At 37.7% G+C, this 20366-nt stretch overlaps 1 protein-coding gene across 1 annotated transcript in view; it reads left to right on the plus strand.

Moving 5' to 3' along the window:
- The window catches only part of DLD (dihydrolipoamide dehydrogenase), a 31337-nt gene that overhangs the window by 8523 nt on the left and 2448 nt on the right, over window positions 1–20366 (plus strand). Inside the window, exons 3-13 of the mRNA XM_032306030.1 lie at window positions 2121–2200; window positions 2692–2760; window positions 3349–3418; window positions 4799–4899; window positions 5239–5382; window positions 5772–5873; window positions 17297–17487; window positions 18099–18269; window positions 18571–18760; window positions 19164–19301; window positions 20206–20295. Of these exons, the coding sequence (XP_032161921.1) occupies window positions 2121–2200; window positions 2692–2760; window positions 3349–3418; window positions 4799–4899; window positions 5239–5382; window positions 5772–5873; window positions 17297–17487; window positions 18099–18269; window positions 18571–18760; window positions 19164–19301; window positions 20206–20295 (1346 nt within the window). The remainder of the gene's footprint in view (window positions 1–2120; window positions 2201–2691; window positions 2761–3348; window positions 3419–4798; window positions 4900–5238; window positions 5383–5771; window positions 5874–17296; window positions 17488–18098; window positions 18270–18570; window positions 18761–19163; window positions 19302–20205; window positions 20296–20366) is intronic.

Genomic DNA, 20366 nt, shown 5'->3' on the forward strand with positions numbered 1-20366 from the left:
ATGTTCCACATACTATGCTAAGTTATGTATATATGCTGTTTTATTCTGTATTACGATCCTATGAAGGAGGTTTTTTTGTGGTCTTTGTTTTGTGTACATAGGGCTGCCGAAGGTAAAGCAGGTTAAACTATTCTCAGATCGGATAGCTAGTAATTATAAACTTGATTAGTGCTCTCAGGGTTTTCGCTTATGTTAGTTTAAATTTGAGAATAGAATCCTGTTGAATAACGGAATGATCACTGCAAGACAAAAAGCTTAATTTTCTCTCTGACCCACTTGCTAGGTGACCTTGGGCAAGTTAAATGACCTCTCTGAACCTAGCGTTTTTTATCTGTAAAATGTCAGTTATAAGGCTTTTCTCCTCCTAGGAAGTTCTGAGAATCAAAAAGGGTAATAGATGTGAAAACGTGTTATATACTGCTAAGTGCTTGGGGTTGTAAGGATAGTTTGGGAGGGTGGGGAGAAGGAAGGGAGACTCTCTCCCAAGTCTTATAAGTGATTGTAGCTTTACTTGAAGTTGGTTCGAGAACAGTGGGAATAATTAGACTTTTCCAAGTGTTACAATTACTGCATTCCTAAGGTTGCTGATACCAAGTTGGTTTTTTTTTTTTTAATTTTGTATTTTTATGGGGCGCCTAGGGGCTCAGTGTGTTAAGCCTCTGCCTTTGGCTCGGGTCATGATCTCAGGGTCCTGGGAACGAGCCCCACATCAGGCTCTCTGCTCAGTAGGGAGCCTGCTTCCCTCTCTCTTTCTCTCTGCCTATGTGGGATCTCTCTCTCTGTCAAATAAATAAATAAAATCTTTAAAAAAATTTTTTTGTATTTTTATATGGCCAATGTCCAGAATAGTTCATTTAATGAACTATTAAACTATACAAAATTTATTAGCGTTCAAATGAAGTTCAAAACATGTTTGCCATCCAGTACAGGGAAGCTGGTTTTTCTCTTTCTCAGAAGTACCTGAAGTGGGTGTACTCAGTCTTAAAGTTAGCACTACTAAGGCATTATGCAAATAATTGTCTTATTTAATCCTAACATTAAATAAATCATTTAAGGCAATGTTATTGTTCCTTTATGACAGGAAAATTAAGTCCCTTGGTCACACAACTAATAAATGGCAGAGCTGAGATTCGAAGCCAAGTTATGTCAGATTCCAAGGCCCTTTTCCTTGGTCAAGTGTCTGCCTTCAGCTCAGGTCATGATTTTAGGGTCCTGGGATCTAGTCCCACATTGGGCTCTTTGCTCAGTGGGGAAGCCTGCTTCTCCCTCTCCTGCTCCCCCGGCTTGTGCTCTATCACAAATAAAATCTTTAAACACACACACACACACACACACAAAACAAAGCCCTTTCCCTCACACAGATAATGTCTTTCAGTGTCACTAAAAACCTGTCTTATTATTTTTAAGTAGAACAGTGTGGAATTTAGGAAGGTCAGTGGATTCGGTGGATGTAGAACTCAGATGTGGGGTGCCGGGGTGGCTTAGTCTGTTGAGGGCCCGACTTTTGGTTTCGGCTAAGGTCATGGTTGTGGGATCAGTCCCTGTGTCAGCTGTGCTCTCAGCAGAGAGTCTGCTGGAGATTGTCTCTCCTTCTCCCCCTCCCTCCACTCGCATGCATGTGTGCACACTCTTTCAAATAAATAAATTCTTTTTTTTTTTTTTTAAGATTTTATTTATTTATTTGACAGACAAGAGATCACAAGTAGGCAGAGAGGCAGGCAGAGAGAGAGAAAGCAGGCTCCCTGCTGAGCAGAGAGCCCGACGTAAGGCTCGATCCCAGACCCTGGGACCACCATCCGAGCTGAAGGCAGAGGTCTTAAGCCACTGAGCCATCCAGGCGCCCCTCAAATAAATAAATTCTAAAAAAAAGAACTGAGTTGTATTCCATATGTCATAATGAACAAATAGAAAATGAAGTTTAAAAATCTGTGCCATTTTCAGTTACGTCACAGAACGTCAGGTGCCTAGGAGTGAAATAGTACTGTGAAGAAAATGTTGGTTATTTTGTACTTTCTTGGAGGTTTAAAATAGCAGGTTTTTTTTTTTTTTTTTTTTTTAATGCACTGTTTTTGGTCAGTATTAAGCAATTAACTATTTATATCAATTTGCTTTTATTATAGTTGATGCTGATGTGACAGTGATAGGTTCTGGTCCCGGAGGATATGTCGCTGCTATAAAAGCTGCCCAGTTGGGCTTCAAGGTAAGGTTTAGACTAAACAAGGTGTTGATACATTTTTATTGGAAAAGAGTCGATCATATTTACAGAATACTTTGCACATAAAGAGTAATGGTAAATTTTTGTTTATTCTATAAATTAAATATAGGCCTGAGATGAATGAGGAATGTTACTCAGTTGCAGTGCTCTCATGAGATTGTGAGGTCCATTTTTCCCGCCTCCCCCCAATACTTTGTACATTTGGCTTCTAATTCTGCTTTGGAAGCTACGGTAATAGGACTAAGGGCATGTGTTTGATAATGTTAGGCAAAAATGTCTCTGAGTACAATTCATTTTTGGGTGAGCCTGCATTTAGCATTATTTCTGAAATGATATATTTTAAAGGAGTCTATTTTATCCTCACAAACAGCGTCAGTAACTTGTTCTGTAGAAGAATTAAGACAGATGCGTGGGAATTTTATGAACTGAGCCACTGCAGGTTGTAAGTAGTCAAATAATGTTTTCTTTGGTTGTAGACAGTCTGCGTTGAGAAAAATGAGACGCTTGGGGGAACGTGCTTGAATGTTGGTTGTATTCCTTCTAAGGTGAGCATGTGTTTCGTACAGTGCAGAGGTGTTTTTCATTAGCCACTGATTAGAAGGATGTATTAGGACTAGAACATTAGGATAATAGTTATTAGAAATTAAGCAACCCTGGTTGATCATAAAAAACATGTTTTCCTTGGTAAAGCTTAAACAGTGCTGTCACCAGTCTGCCATACATTCCTGAAATTGCTTCTCTGTCTTCAAATACCCAGCCTTTCCATTCAAACAGGCTGTGGTGCTTCATTTTTTCTCTTCAGCTTTCCTTTACCAGTGAAACAGATAGTAGGTAGTAAATTCTTCCCTTAGGGGTTTTATATATGTAGACATGACTGCCTTTTTCACCTGCTGCCCTGAAGAGTGTACTTACTTATTCCTTTGATTTTAAAGGAAGTGGAGATGTTTTGTTTTTCATTCCTGCTTGTTTAATGTTTTTTTACGTCTTTATTATTGGGCTTATGTTAATAATGTAAGAACAGAAACTGAGTTGTCGTAGTCCTTGTATTATTCCATGTAGAGAATGTCATTTCTTAAGTGCTTTTTGATTGTATATAGTCTTATTATCAACATTTGATCATTTTATCTATTTAGGCTTTATTAAATAACTCTCATTATTATCATATGGCCCATGGAAAAGATTTTGCATCTAGGGGAATTGAAAGTAAGTATACCTTTCATATTCAGCAATTTACCAGCCATATTTGACTTGACTCTTTTGGCTACAGCTTTATGTATATCTAATGAATGTGTAACATATGTTTTGTTGAGGAAAGAGTAAAAGAAGACCTTTAAAAATGTAGAGAGATTTACTTAAGAGGGCTTAAGTCCAGATTTTTACTATGACATCTTCTGTTCCTTTGAAAACTTTGGTGTGAAGTCAGGTGTGTGTGTGTGTGTGTGAAGTCAGTTTTAATTTCCCTGAAACCTGGAGATCTCGGGGTGGGGAGTTGGCGGGCAGAGAAGGAAGGCAGGTAGGTTGGTCTACCCAAGTTGTTGGTAGTGGGAAGAACAAAGGAGGGGTGGGGGTGTAGCACAGTGTAAAAGGAGGACATTCCATTTTAATTTTGTATGGCTTGTCTCTTGCCATTCTTTTTGGGCTGTTTTTATTTCATCCTTTCTTACCAATTGTTGACAGATACATCCAGAAAGGTTGGGGTTTTAGGGAGTGCTTAAACATCAGGAGATGGGGATAGGTAATTATTTTTCCTTCATTTGTTTGTAGCAGTAGGTTTCTGAAAGAAATGGGCTGTAGTTGGCTATCCAGTGGGTATGAAGGGGATACGTACACACTAAAGCAAATAGATCGAAGTAGATGAAAGGTAGAGTCAAAGCCTACTTTTTGGAAAGAAGGAAGAAAGAGGAGACAGGGTTAGTCAAGAGGACACGCAAGGTAGGCAGAGCTTCTTGTTGTAGCCCTTTGGCTCAGGTCAGTCCAGGCTCTCAGAGTCTGTGTTTCCTCATCTCTGCGATTTGTGTTGGTTGCATGTGCTGATTGCTGAGCTATCCCTCTTCTGAAGTTGTGTTGAGTAAAGCAGCTTTATCTTCTTACACACTTGCTTCAGAATTCTAAGTTAAGTGAGTGATTAAATCCAGTTTATTAAACTCTGTTATATTAAGTTTTTATATTTAAAGTTTTCAGTTGAGTGTTTTTTAGTTTTTGTTTCATAATATTATTGTTTCTTTTTACGTATAATTTCAGGTGATACTTTACTTTGCTGTTTCTATTGAACTCTCATCTAGACCTGTCATCATAAGTTGTTAGAATATTTTGCCACAGTGGGATATAATGTTTATTTTGGACTGAATTTTTCCCAAAGGTGTACTTTCTGCAGTGTTTGATAGGTTCTATTTATTGAGAGATGTTGCTCTTAGTCTTTTTGTAAGCTACGACTGTTACGTTAGTTACTATACTTAGAAGTTTTAATACTGCCTTTTATCCAGTCCTGTAAACATTAGGCTGAAGTTTTCTGTGATTAGTGAAAAATACCGTATTGCTTCAAGAATTTAGCTAAGGACTAAAGATTTGTTTAACAAACTACAGTGTCTGAAGTTCGCTTGAATTTGGAGAAGATGATGGAGCAGAAGAGTACAGCAGTAAAAGCTTTAACTGGTGGAATTGCCCACTTATTCAAACAGAATAAGGTCAGTGGTTTAACATGCAGATGTCTGCTTTATTTTACATATACATTAAGCATTAATCTGATAGAGCAGTTCTGTTAGAACTTGGCTGCTGATTTTTTTTTGTTTTTTGGAGGGTTTTTTGCTGGGGGTATTTATTTAATTTAAAATTGTATACTAACCTGAAATAGATTTCTCTGGTATATAGAACAAATTTTTGCTGCTCCATGTGTAGCCTTACTAAGTGAGGAAGCATTTTGTATTGGATGTGTTACTTAATAGAGTACTTTTTTTCCTATTAGTCACGTTTTTTTAATCATGAAAATCATTTAAACTTTGTAAATCTATAAACATTTTATAAAGGTTGTCCACGTAAATGGATATGGAAAGATAACTGGCAAAAATCAGGTCACCGCTACGAAAGCTGATGGCAGCACTCAAGTTATTGATACAAAGAACATTCTTATTGCTACAGGTTCGGAGGTTACACCTTTTCCTGGAATCACGGTATGTGGTACAACCTCCCTTCAGAAAGACATTTATAAACTATTCATGCTATTTATGAACTTGGAGAAATTTCTAACTGAAGTACTATACATTGACAGTCGTTCAGCTTTGGGAAGTTGATTGTCTTTATTCTGCAGTGATTTTTACCAGAAAACACTTCAATTAGATGGATTTGAATTCATTACAAAGTTAAAACTGACCGTTTTGTTTTGAAATACCAAATGATGAAATTTTAAGTGAGCAGTTTAATGGGATTTGATAAAATTGAGTGTATGGATAGAAGTCATAGATACCTCAAAACAAATAAATGTCTTAGCATTTTTGGTGGAGTCAGTTTATAACTCAGTAGGTTTTTCCAGATAATCTTGATTGTATATATTTTATTATAGATTGACGAAGATACAATAGTGTCATCTACAGGTGCTTTATCTTTAAAAAAAGTTCCAGAGAAGATGGTTGTCATTGGTGCAGGAGTAATAGGTGTAGAACTGGTAAGTAATGTTTTTTCTTCTCTTACTGCCTTCATGGAGTTGGAAGGGACTTCTTGGTCCTCTGTACAGTGTTGCAAGCAGAGCAACATGGAATTTTGCTTGAACACTTGAGTCATAAAGAGTTTTCAAGATGACTTATATATGTAATTTTTGGACATTAGGACATTCTCTTTTATTTTGAAATCTGCTTCCATGTATCTGCTACCCTTTGTGTTCTTAGAACTGCATTGATTTAGTCCTTCAGAAGATGTTCTCATTCTGAGCAAATTGCGTTTCAGATATGACTTAAGTGGCTCTTCCCTCCCTCTCCATCCTCCTCTCAGCCGCTCTTACATTCATTCAGACTGCTTGCAACTCTCAGACTGCCTTGCCGTTTCATGCTTTCTGCCTGCCTTGTTCTCCCTTCCTATTGACTTTCCTGTATTACCAGGTGATCTCTCCTTTTTTTTTCCCAAAAAATATTTTATTTATTTATTAGCACACGTGTGTGTGAGAGAGAGCATTTGGGGCATGGAGAGGGTCAAGCAGACTCTGCACTGGGGCGTGATGCAGGGCTTGCTCTCAGGACCCGAGATCATGACCTGAGCTGAAATGAAGAGTCGGATGCTCAATCGACTGAGCCACCCCAGTGCCCCCTTCTCTCACTTTTAAGGTGTTCTTAGCCATGGCTGTTGTACCTTGATGTCACAAAGAACTGCTCTACTTCTAAAATCACAGATTCAGACATTTTAACTTAACCCATAACCTCCTCTCCTTTCGTACTCAGTCATTCTCAACATAGAGGCAGTTTAACTTTATCGGGTGCTCTCTTTTTGCTCTCTTTAATTCCTGTTTTGACTACTTTCCCGATCTGCTCGGATTCCGTAGTCTTTCACTGTAGCTGCTCTTCTTGAGTCCCTTACCTCTTTTTGTTCCATCATCATACCTGCTTGGCAAAACTGTGGTCCTGATTAAATTCAGCTGTCTACCCTTTCCTTTTTTAAAATTACAGCATTGCGATTCTACAGCTGTATATATTATGCTGTGCTCACCACAAATGTGGCTGCCATCTGTCACTATATAACTCTGTTACAGTACCACTGACTGTATTATTTCTTATGCTGGACCATTTATCCCTGTGACTTACTCATTTTGTAACTGGAAGCCTCTATCATACTCCCTTTAGCCCACTTTGCCTCCCTTCTGGCAACCACCAGTTTATTCTGTATATTTACACCTCTGTTTCTGCTTTTTTTGTTCAGTTATTTGTTCTGTTTTTTTTGGATTCCACATAAAAGTGAAATCATGTGGTATTTGTCTATGTCTGTCTGACTTATTTCACTTAGCATAAAACCCTTGTTGTTACAGGTTGGAAAAATTCATTCTTTTTTATGACTGAAGAGTATTCCATTATATATATATGTACATCTTTATCCATTTATCTATCATGGCACTTGGGTTTGCTTCCATATCTAGGCTATTGTAAATATGCTGCATTAAACATAGAGGTGCATTTATCTTTTCAAATTAGTGTTTTCATTTTCTTTAGGTAAATACTCAGTAACAGATTACTGGTTCATATGGTATTTCTATTTTTGATTTTTTGAGGAACCTCCATGCTGTCTTCCACAGTGGCTGCACCAATTTACATTCCCATCAACAGTGCATGAGGGTTCCTTTTTCTCCACATCTTTGCTAACATGTACTAATTCTCACTTTTCAGTACCCCTTCTGACAGGTGTAAGGTGACAACTCACTGTGGTTTTGATTTAACATTTTCCTGATGGCTGGTAATTTGAGCATCTTTTCATGTGTCTGTTGGCCATCTATATGTCTTTGGAAAAGTGTCTATTCAGGTCCTCTGCCCAGTTCTTAATTGGATTATTTGTATTTTTGATGTCGAGTTGTGTAAGTTCTTTTATTTTGGATATTAACTCCTTATAGGATATGTCATTTGTAAATTTTTTCTTCAGTTCAATAAGTTGTCTTTTTGTTTTGTTCATGGTTTTCTTTGCTGTGCAAAAGCTTTTTATCTCGGTGTAGTCCCAATTGTTTTTGTTTTTGTTTTCCTTGTCTGAGGAGGTGGATCTAGAAAAATGTTGCTAAGACTTATGTCAGAGAGATTACTAGCTACGTTTTCTACTAGGAATTTTATGGTTTGGGGTCTTAAATTAGTTCTTGAGTCTATTTTGAATTAATTTTTGTGTGCGGCATAAGAAAGTGGTCCTGTTTCATTCTTTGGCGTGTGACTGTCCAGTTTTCCCAACACCATTTATTGAAGAGCCTGTCTTTTCCCTGCTGCATATTCTTGCTTTCTTTATCAGATTAATTGACCATATAAATGTAGGTTTATTTCTGGGCTCTCTAGTTTGTCACATTGATTTGTGTGTCTCTTTTGTGCCATTAATAAACTTTTTTGGTTATTACAGTTTTGTAGTGTATCTTGAAATCTGTAGTATATCTTGAAGATTGTGTTACCTCAGGATTTGTTTCATTTCTCAAGGTAGTTTTGGCTATTATGGGTCTTTTATGGTTCCATACAAATTTTAGGATTACTTGTTTTAATTCTGTGAAAATTACTTTTGGTGTTTAATAGGGATTGCATTCAGTCTGTGGATTGCTTTCAGGAGTTTTGGACATTTTAAAAATGCTGATTCGTTAGTCCATGAGCATGGTATATCTTTCATCAGTGTTTTAAAATTTTGAAAATATAGTTCTTTTACCGCCTTGGTTAAGTTTGTTCCTAGGTATTTTATTCTTTTTGGTGCGATTGTAAATGGAATTGTTTTCTGAATTTCTCTTCTGTCAGTTTGTTATTAGTGTGTAGAAATGCAACAAATTTGTATATATTGATTTTTGTATGCTGCAACTTCACTGAATCCAATTACTTCTGATAGCTTTTTGGTGGAGTCTGGGGTTTTCTTTGTATAGTGTCCTGTCATCTGCAAATAAAGTTTTACTTCTTTCTTACCAATTTGAATGCCTTTTATTTCTTGTCTGATTTCTGTGGCTAGGATTTCCAATGCTGTGTTGAATGAAGATGGTGAGATTGTCTTATTCCAATCTTAGCAGAAAAGCATTCAGTTTTTTACCCTTGAGTATGATGTTATCTGTGGGTTTATCATTATATTGAGGTATGTTACCCCTAAACTTACTTTGTTGAGTTTTTGCCATGAACAGATGTTGAATTTTGTCAGATGTTTTTTTCTGCATCTCTTGAGATAATCATATGATTTTTATCCTTCATTTTGTTGATGTGGTGTATCCCATTGATTGATTTGAGGATATCGAGCCATCCTCAGAATAAATTTGATTTCATCGTGGTGAATCATCATTCTCCTGCATTGTTGAATTTGGTTGCCAAGCACATTTGTTTAGGATTTTTGCTCCTGTGTTCATAGGGATGTTGTCCTGCAGTTTACTTTTTTTTAAGTGTCTTTGTCTGGTTTTGGTTATCGGAATAATGCGGTCTTGTAGAATGTATTTGGAAGCTTTCCTTCTATTCTGTTTTTTTAGAGTAGTTTAAGGAAGATAGGTTTTAATTCTTTTTTAAAGTGTTTAGTAGATTGACCTAACTCCATCAGGTCCTGGACTTTTGTTTGTTGGGAGGGTTTTGTTTTGTCTTGTTTTTGTTTTGGGGAGGAAGAACACTTTTATTTCATACCTCAGCTTGAGAGTATAATGCATAGCTTTGAAGTTGAATCTGATGACAGATTCAATTTTGTTACCAGTACTTGGTCTGTTCAGGTGTCTGTTTCTTTCTGGTTTAGTTTTGGAGGATTGTACATTTTTAGGAATTTAATGATTTCTTCTGTGTTGTCCAGTTTGTTGGCATATAATTTTTTGTTGTAGTCGCTTACTAATCCTTTGTAATTCTGTGCTGTTGGTTTTTACTTCTCTTTAATTTCTCATTTTATTTATTTGAACTGTCTCTTTTTTTCTTGATGAGTCTGGCTAAAGTTTTATCAGTTTCACTTTTCAAAGAAAGAGCTCTCAGTTTCATTGATTTTTATTATTTTTTAGTTTCTTCCATTTATTTCTGCTCTGATTTTTCTGTCCTCCTTTTACTAACCTTGGGCTTTGCCCTTTTTTCCCCCTGGTTTCTTTTGTAAGGTTGAATTAAGATTTTTCTTGTTTCTTGGTTGTATTGCTATCAATTTCTATCTTAGAACTGCTTTCTCTATGTGCCAAAGATTTTGAACCATGATGTTTTATTTTTCATTTGTCTCCATGTATTTTTTTAATTTTCTTTTTGCTTTCTTTGTTGACCCATAGGTGGTTTGGTGTTGGGTTGTTTGTTGTTGTTGTTGTTTTTAAGATTTTATTTATTTGAGAGACAGAATGAGCAGGGGATGGGGGAGAGGGAGACAGAAGCACACTCCCCTCTGCATACAGAGTCTGATGCAGGGCTTGATCCCAGGACCCTGTGATCATGACCTAAGCCAAAAGCAGATGCTTAACCAGCTACGCCACCCAAGTGTTCCTAAATGCTTTTTAAGGTTAAATTTAGTGAGACCTTTTTAAGATTTTATTTATTTGACAGAGAGAGATCACAAGTCGAGAGAGAGAGGAAGGAGCAGGCTCCCTGCCTAGCAGAGAGCCCGATGCGGGACTCGATCCCAGGAACCTAGATCATGACCTGAGCTGAAGGCAGAGGCTTAACCCACTGAGCCACCCAGACAGCCCCTAACATGTGATTTGTCTTGGAGAATGTTCAGGTGCACTTGAAAAGAATGGTTTTTTTTTTTTTTTTTTTTTGGATCTGATGTTCTACATATACCTGTTAGGTTCACCTAGGCTAATGTCTTGTTCAATGACACAATTTCCTTACTGATTTTCTGTTTGATTTTCTCCATTGATGGAAGCTGGCTATCCCCTACTGTTAATGATACTGTCACTTTCTCCCCTTATGTCTGTTAATACTTGTTTTATATATTTAGATGCTCTAATATTGGGTACACAGAGATTTACAATTGTTACGTCCTCTTGTTGGATTAATTCTTTATCGTTATGCAGTGCCACTGTCTGTTGTCATAGTCTTTATTTTCAAGGTGATTCCATCTAATATAAGTATTGATACTCTGGCTTCTTTTCTTCCTTATTTTTTTTTTTTTGGCTTCCATTTGCTTGGAATATCTTTTTCCATCCCTTCCCTTTCGTCTTTATGTTTTTGTAGGTCTGAAACGAGTCTCTTATAGGCAGCATATAGATGGGTCTTGTTTTTTTATCCATCCCATCAGCCTAGATCTTGTCGTAGTATTTAGACTCTTTATATTTAATTATCAGTAAGTGTGTATTTATTGCCATTTTGTTCATTGTTTCCCTTTTTTTCTTGTTCTTTTTCCTTGTGATTGATGACTTTAATGTTATGCTTGGCTTTTTCTCTTTTTTTGTGTATCTGGTGTAGGTTTTTGGTTTGTGGTTATCATGTGGTTCACATCTTAAGTATACAGCAATCTGTATTAAGTTGATGGTCACTTAAGTTTGAGCATTTTCTAAAAGGACTGCATTTTTATTCCCCCACCTTCCATGTTTTATGTATATGTTACTATATTTTACATGTTTTGAGTGCCCTTAACTACTTTTTTTTTTTTTTTTTAATTTATAATTGTCCTCATTGAAGCGGGCTGGAGCTGGGAGTTCCTTGGCCTGGAGGGGGATGACTGGAGCTGGTGTGGGCTAGGGGCCCAGGGCTCACTGAGGCAGCAGGCCATTTTGAGTGCCTGGACCTTGCTCCTGTCTGTGCTATCAAGGTGGAGGGGGAATGTGAACAATGGCACTTGTCAGCTTCTCCAGCTCTGGAGAGATTTCCAGTAGTTTCCCCTCCATTTTGCCCATGCTGTAGGGTTAGTAAATGAACTTTTCTTTTTGGTTCTTAGAAGGATTGTGCTTTTTTGCTGTGCCCAAGGATGGGCAAATCTGCACGGGGCCCCTCAGTGCTGTCCCTCCTTCCTGTAGTTGTAATGTTGGGGGTCGGGTTCCCATTGTTACTGTGTCTCAGGCTCTCCACCTGTTCTCTGTTTGGTCCCTCTATCCTTTGTTGTACAGAAGCTGTTGAGTCATTCCTCATTCTTCCAGAGGAATTGCTCTTTGTGGACGTGTAGATTCCATCTGTCTTTGGGAGGTGAATTCAGGGTCTTCCTATGCTGCCATCTTGGACACTTCTGGACTTTTATATCTAAGCTCCTATCAGCATCTCTACCTACAGATCTCTTAGACGCTGTATTCAGTACATTAATAACTTAACCTTTCCCTCTTCCTCTCCTCTTTTACCCACAAAGAAACAAAACCAAACCTGTTGCTTTCTTAATATTTCTCATCTCAGTGAGTTGTACCACCCTCATCTACAGGTTTAAGCAGGAAGTTTGGGAATTACCTGTGACTTCTGTCATGTCATCGCACCTCCTGTTGAGTCAGTGGATCCTCACGTGATGCCGCAAGATACTATCTCACGAATATGGCCTCCTTTTTTTCATGCATCACCTTGATCCCAGTTCAGGCCAGTGTCATGTCTTACCCTAAGTCTCCCTGACTTTCATCTTTTTCTAATCTAATCTCCCTGGAGTGGCTGAAGTCCTCTCTTAAAACACGAATGTAATCGTGTTCTTCCATGCTGAAAATCCTTCAATAACTAGTGATCGTCATTAGGATAGCTCCAAAATCTTAATGTTGTTGAAAGGCCAGAGTGATGCGGCCCTGGCTTCAGTCACCAGCCTCATTTCTAGCCCCTCTCCCTCTCAAACTATGTACCAGGTACAGCGAAATACCAGTTTCTGAACAAGCTACGCTCTTTGACTTTCCTGTAGGCCTTCTGTTTGGAAAATGCTTCCCTCTACCAGTCTCTGCTCTCAGAGCCTTCCCTGACTACTCCGCTGATTAACTGCCTTACATGCCATTAGGTACTCTTTGCTGAGTGTCCCATTGTATCTGTACTTGCTGCAGTATTTATCTCACTTTATTGAACTTAACTTGTTGACTTGTTTCTCTTTAATTAAATCATCCACTGCCTGAGGTCAGAGGTCATGGCTGTTTCATCGACTGTGCATCTTCAATGCGTAGCCCAGTGCTGATACATAAGTAATCACGTGTTAGCTTTTGTTGTTATTGCCGAGTAAATGTCCGATGATAAATACTTTTCAGAAGTCAGCTTAGATAGTACTTTTTTAGCCCTTTTTAAGTCCTTTGTTTCTGAGAAAGCGCAAGTCTTTCTGTGATGAATATGAGATTCATATTCGAATCTCTGTGGCTTTCCTTAATATTGCTTACCCAGGTCTTGTAGATACCAGATTGTTATTTTGTTGTCATCTTCTGATCTAGTCTCATCTGTCAGGATCACTTGGAAATGGCGTTCAGAACTAATAAGCATGATAATTAATAAGCATAAATAAATAATAAATAAGCAGGATAATTGAGAGAACTTGTTGATATGGAGTCTGCTTCGTTTGATATAATCCTTTAGGATCAGTTTGATTATCTTTTCCTTTTCAAAGCATGTATTGAGTTTATAGTCAGTTGAAAACTTCACATCTTTTGCTTGAGGAATTTTGAGTTTTTAAATCTAAATAAATAAATAGACCTAAATAAGGGATTTTGAGCCTTTATCCTTGCTTTAATCTGCTGTTCACTTATACCCGTTATTCTAGTCTTTTCCTTTGTCTTGATTTGGTTATCCTTACACTTAACTACTTTTTCTTGCCATGTGTAATTCGTAAATTTGGGAAGCATGTTAACTAAGGCACGTGGCCTATCATCTGATCTTATCTAAATTGATTAATGAAACTGTCTCTGGTGTCATTCACATCATATGAAATATTGAAAGCCATCTGACTCTACAGCCTTTAACCTGTTTATAAATGTATTTAAATATCCACTAATCCATTACATCTAAGGGATGTGAAATTTTCTTTCCTTTTTTTTTTTTGAAGACTTTGCTGATAATAAAAATATCCTACATTATTGTCCAGTCCAGAAAAGCCTTCAGAAAATAGTTTAAATGACCTGTTTGGAATACTTTTGGTAGTATCTAATGATTATCAGACCATCTGTATAACTATCTCTTCTAGTATTTAGCAGGGATTGACCTCTGTTCCACATTTCAATGAATCTTGTTCTTTTCACTTTTTTTTTTTTTTAAGATTTTTAAAATGTATTTGACAGAGAGAGAGTGCGCACAAGTACCCAGAGAGGGGGGTGGGCAGGGTTGGGGGGGAAGCAGGCTCCCTGCCGAGTGGAGAGCCCCATGTGGGGGCTCAATCCCAGGACCCTGAGATCATGACCTGGGCTGAAGGCAGAGGCTTAACCCACTGAGCTACCCAGGCACCCCTTTTCTTTTCACTTCGGAAAATTTTAGGCAATATATTGCTTGTTTGGCTCCATTTGACAGCTCCCTTATGCTCATTAAGTTCCCAGAGCTCACTGACTGACAGTGTCTCTGTCACCAGATTATGATCAGATTTGTTTGGTTGGAGAGTTAATTAATCAAAAATGAATAGTTTTCTTATCTTAATATTCTCTCTATTCATTCCACTTTGAAAATTGTTCTCATAGTTAGATAAAATTGAGCAAGAAAAAGGAATAACATAGATTTAATTTATTTTTTTTGATAAGTATAATAATATCCCAAAGCAATAATTCTCTCTCTTTCATTTCAGCACTTGTGCCTTAGATAAGTGTTCGATCATTTTAAAAATCTTAATGTTTTAGGTGTCTCAACCAAATTGAATATTTTTACAAATGTTTTTAAAAATTTAAACTTATTAGAGATAACTTACTAGTAGTCATACTTCTGTTTTTAATGTCTCATAAAGATTATTCGTGTGACTGTCTTTTTATTTTTTCATAGTTTACCTTTTTTCATTCCAGTTTAATTTAGTGCTTGAACTTTGGCTCTGCCTCTTGATGACTATACTATGTCCTTAAATTAATAAACTTCTCTGAACTAGTTGATTCATCATAAAAATCCCCATTTTAATAAGAGTAATTGCCATACAGTATTATTGTTGGAATTTAATCAGGTAAAATACAAATAAAACACATAACCCAGTGTCTAGCAGCTGATAAACTCTAATACAGTGCCTGACATCTAGTATCTGGTAGATACTATTAGAGTTTTCCTATTTCTTAGGATTTTGACATCCATTTTCCTAAAGAGTAAGACATTTGTCTAGCTCTCTCTGCTCATTATTCCCTACTTTGAATTCAAGATGATGCTTTTTACCATTTCCCACTTTCTTATTATTTTGTTGTTGAAAATGTCGTGATTGTTTTCTTTTAATGGCTGAATAATATTCCTATGTATGTATACCACACATTTTTAAAACTATTTTTTGAAGTTTAATTGATTAGTTTCAGGTGTACAATAGTGACTTAATATACTCTTACTATTTCTTACTTTCTCATTTAGGTTCAGAGGAGTGTATTTTTAACACCTTCATTGAGATATAGTTCCTATATCCCTCCTCACCCATTTAAAGTGTACAGTTCAGTGTTTTTTATTTTGTTTGTTTTTTAAAGTATGTTCACAGCGTTGTGCAGTTGTCAGCATGATCCTAATTCCAGAGCATTTTTTTTACCTCAGAAAGAAACCCCATGTCCACTGGCCGTGACTCTGCCTTCCTCCCTTCTCCCAGGCCCTGGAAACCAGTAATCTACTTTCTGGGATTGTGGAATTGCCTATTTTGGACTTTTCACGTAAACGGAATTCACACAGTATGTGGCCTTTATGTCTCCAGCTTCTTCACTTAGCGCCACGTTCTCGGGGTTCACATGTACTTCGTAACTGTAGAGCCAGATAGCCTGCCCTATGGCTAGAGCACATTGGGTTTATCCATTCATCCATTGATAGACATTTGGCCGTTTTCCACTTTGGAACTGTTAAGAATAATACTGCTATGAACGTTTATGTACGGGTTTCCATGTGGACATCTGTTTTCATTTTCCTGTGTGTAAACCTTAGGAGTGGATTTGTTGGGTCACATGGTAGTTCTGCATTTGGCCTTTCGAGGAGCTCTGTTTGCAGAGTGGCTGCGCTTTCGTCCTCCAGCAGGGTGAATTCGGTTGTTCACATCTTCCCAGGAGTAGCAGTGGTGCCGTTTTTGATTTGAACCATTCTCATAGGTGTGTAGTAGTACCTTCTGGGCATTTCAATTTGTGTTTCTTTAGTGGCTTGTAATGTGGAGTATGTTTTTAGGGGCTGATTTTCCATCTCTACATTGTCTTTTGTGACATAACCTCTTTAACTATTTCATCTGGCTTTTTATTGGATATGTTATTTGAGAGCTCTTTATGCAAAGAATGTAAATCCTTTATCAAAAAGATTTTTTGCAAATATTTTTTCTCCATCTGTGGCTTCTCTGTCTCTATTCTTAATATTAGCTTTAGAAGAGAAGTTTTTAATTTTGATATAGTCTCATCTTTTTTTTTTTCTTTCATGGATTATGCCTATGATGTAATGTGACCCTAAGTCAGGGTCACGAAGATTCTTTACTATGTTTTTGGCCATAAATTTCATAGTCTTGAGTTTTATAATAAGGTCCATGATTCATTTTGAGTTAATTTTTGTATATATGCTTGTGATTGGATTTTTAGTGTCGCTGTATTGCCTTTAGTTTACTAAGCTCTCATTCCCAAAATGCAGGAAATTTTTTAAATGAATGCATAAAACTAATTGGAAAGGTAAACTTCTTACTTTAAATTACCAATTTTAATACAGATTCTTTAAAAGGATATGTTCATTTTTTGTCATATCCTATTTAATGCTGTAAAATTATATTCATCTTGCCTGTTTTATAAAGAGGTATTCAGACATTTTAATTGTTAAAATGTTAAAATATTAAAAAGCAGCATTCAGTTTAAATTACAGTTGGAGTGTTCTGTTGAGAAAATAATATATGAAGCCAGTTTAATATTTTACAAATACCAGTAATTAGTAGGAGTCAGAGGACCTTCTTCATTATCTTCTTTCCCACTTGTTGTCCTCTTCCTGGACCAGATCCCTGTGTAGCTCATTCCCTCTCTTTGTGCACGCGTCAGAAAAGCTTTCCCCAGTGACCATGCTCTTTAAAATGGTAGCCTTACTCCTTCCAGCAGTCATGGTTCTGCTTTCTGTTTCATTTTTCTCTGAGCACTTTACTATCCTCTATGTGAATTTTACTTAATCTGCCTCCCTTCCCAGAATATAAGCTCCCTGGGGGCAGCATTTTGATTACTGATGTGTGCCTGGCATATTGTAGGTGCTCAATAAATTTTGAAGGAAAGAACAAATTAATACATGAAATACATGAGACATTTATTTGCCACTGTGTTCATTTTAAACTTTAGAGCTTCTAATAGGGACATAGTAATAAAAGAGACTATCTGACAGTGGATTATTTATAATGTTTCAGTAAACACTTGCTTTAGGAACCTTTATTATTTTTGCGATTTTTAAAAATTATTATCTACAGGGTTCAGTTTGGCAAAGACTTGGTGCAGATGTGACAGCAGTTGAGTTTTTAGGTCATGTTGGTGGAGTTGGAATTGATATGGAGATATCTAAGAACTTTCAACGCATCCTTCAAAAACAAGGATTTAAATTTAAATTGAATACAAAAGTTACTGGTGCTACCAAGAAGTCAGATGGAAAAATTGATGTTTCGTAAGTATGCTTCATTTGGTTTTGATACGATATCTTGATCTCTTTGCTTCAGGAAAACACTCTTTTTCAGAATCAGAGTTTGTTATCACTTAGGGCCATTTTATTGCTTAATATAACTCTGTATTGCTTATTAAATCTGTCCATTGAAATTCATGATGAAGTTGATGCCAGAAAATTTAATTGAGTGTTCTCACTGTAATGTGCTTCCTCCTGGTATACATTTGGAAATATTTACACTCTTAACATTCAGTAAAACTCAGTATTTTTAGATATATAGGGGGAAATCAATAAGAATATTAGATTGTTTACTGTGTGCCTGGCACTCTTCTTACCAAATATCCCTATAACATAATGAAATTATTTGCCTGAGGTCACACAGCAAGTGAGGGGTTGGGGACATTGCTTGATCTTTTCGTTGTAAGACCTATGTTCTTGTTTTTTGTTTTTGTGAGGTTTGACTGATAGACCTCTAGAGGATTTGTATGTTTTCATTGCATGACTCCTGTTTGTTTAAAGTGCCAGCATCACTTTAGAAACATCTGTTCTTACATTTCTAAGTCAGTTGTTTCTGTTGATGTGTGGTTAATAGTCACACACTGTTCATTGTCTAGTATTGAAGGTGCTTCTGGTGGGAAAGCCGAAGTTATCACGTGTGACGTACTCTTGGTTTGCATTGGCCGACGACCCTTTACTCAGAACTTGGGACTGGAAGAGCTTGGAATTGAACTAGATCCTAGAGGTAGAATTCCAGTCAATACCAGATTCCAAACTAAAATTCCAAAGTAAGTTGGATAATTATGTGCATTTTCAAAAAACTTAAAAATTTATTTTAAATACTGTTTTGAAAATAAGACTTGTCATGCTTAAATGCACTGGCTTTGGGGAAGAAGAGTAAACTCATCTGTGGAAACAGAAAGAATTAAATATTTTCATTACCCGGAGATGAGAACCGGAACTTACAGTTACCCATTTTGTCTATTTTTTGGTTACTTAGTAACTAGAAACTTATGTTACCATGGCATAATGAAGATGAGTAGCTGTGGCGGCAGAAGTTGACTGTGTTTCTTTTCTTCTCTGTGGTAGCATCTATGCTATTGGGGACGTGGTTGCCGGTCCAATGCTGGCTCACAAAGCAGAGGATGAAGGCATCATCTGTGTTGAAGGAATGGCTGGTGGCGCTGTGCACATTGACTACAACTGTGTACCCTCTGTGATTTACACACACCCTGAAGTTGCTTGGGTCGGCAAATCCGAGGAGCAGCTGAAGGAAGAGGTAATTCTGGGGTAGTTTGAATGCCATTGTATGAATTGAGTTAATGATGCTGGTGGCTGAGAATCATTTTATTATTAATGCATTTTGAAATTATGTAGAACATTATATATTTTTTCCTTTGTCGGTAGTATAGAGGAGATCATTCACTTGCCTGTCTTCAAAGTGGTAATTCCAGAGCTCTTACATTTTCCTTTGAAATACACCCCGATGAACTGATGTTTGTGTTTGCTTGTGTTTGTAGCCAGAATGTATCTCATTAGCAAGCAGTTTTGGTCTTGCCCTTAATATACTCTGAAGAGTTGCCTTCTTGGAATTTATTTTCTGAACATATGGTGGATGATTGCACTAACAGGAATACATTTTTTCAGCGTTTATGTAGGTTCTCATTTTCTTTCTCTTGCAGGGTATTGAGTACAAGGTTGGGAAATTCCCCTTTGCTGCTAACAGCAGAGCTAAGACAAATGCGGACACAGATGGCATGGTGAAGATTCTGGGACAGAAATCAACGGACAGGGTGTTGGGAGCACATATTCTAGGACCGGTGAGTATCTGAAAGCCCCAAACCCCGTTATGATTTCTGGAAAGCGTTGCTGTTTAGACTCAAAGCCAGCTGCTCTTTACATCCTGAGGTTGTTATTTACCAGCAGAAGTTCGTGTGTTTCTGACAAGGCGACCGGCAGCACTCTCGTGGGCTGGCTCATCACATCATCTGCTTTCTATTCTGCAGCTGCCATTATCCTCTTGAAACCTACACCAGGCCCTGTGCCTGCTGAAAACTCTCCAGTGGCCTTTTTCTGCCTCGGGCTGTTAACATACAAGGCCCCACGAAATCTGGTCCTGTGTGGCTTCCTGCCTTTCCTGTCTTTCCACTCTTCCCTTTCGCTCACTAATTCCCTGCCTCATGGGCCTTCTCTCAGTTTCCTAACAGGCCTATGTTCCCACGTCAGCGCCTTTGTGCTTGTGGAACCTGTTGCTTGGAATTCTGTGCCTCCACGTCTTTGTATGACTTGTTCCTGTTAGGTCTCAGCTCAGATGTTACCTCCTCAGAGAGGCTCTTCCTCCCACAGGCCCTGAAGTATGCACTTCCCTCGGGATCTGCCACAGTATTGGTAATAAAACATTGGAGTCCTTAGTCTGTAACACATTTTTATGTATACATGCAGTAACTTTAGTGTTCACGGTTGTGGGGGCAGGAGTTGCTCTCCCCATTTTTGAAGTGAATAGATGAATGAAGCGCACACTGAGTGCTCGAAGGGACTCAGCCGTAGGATTAAAATCTAGGCCAGTTGGCTCTGGAGTCCAAGCGCTTCTCTTCTGTGCCGCCTTTCCGGTTAAGCTTTTCCTGCCTAGAGGCAGTTAGTTAACTGCTCTAGCAGCAAATCCTGTTAGCTTGTAGTTTTTGCCATGAGAAGAAAATGACTTCTTGGGCTGTTCTCTTAATAAAGGGCGCTGGTGAAATGGTGAATGAAGCTGCTCTCGCGCTGGAGTACGGAGCATCCTGTGAGGATATAGCCAGAGTCTGCCATGCACATCCGGTAATTATGGACAACATGCAGAATTAGTGGTTACCTCAGGTTTCTTCTCACCCAGAAGTATTTGGTTTCTA

This window comes from Mustela erminea, chromosome 11, assembly GCF_009829155.1.
Source record: "Mustela erminea isolate mMusErm1 chromosome 11, mMusErm1.Pri, whole genome shotgun sequence".
In the NCBI taxonomy this organism is placed as follows: domain Eukaryota; kingdom Metazoa; phylum Chordata; class Mammalia; order Carnivora; family Mustelidae; genus Mustela; species Mustela erminea.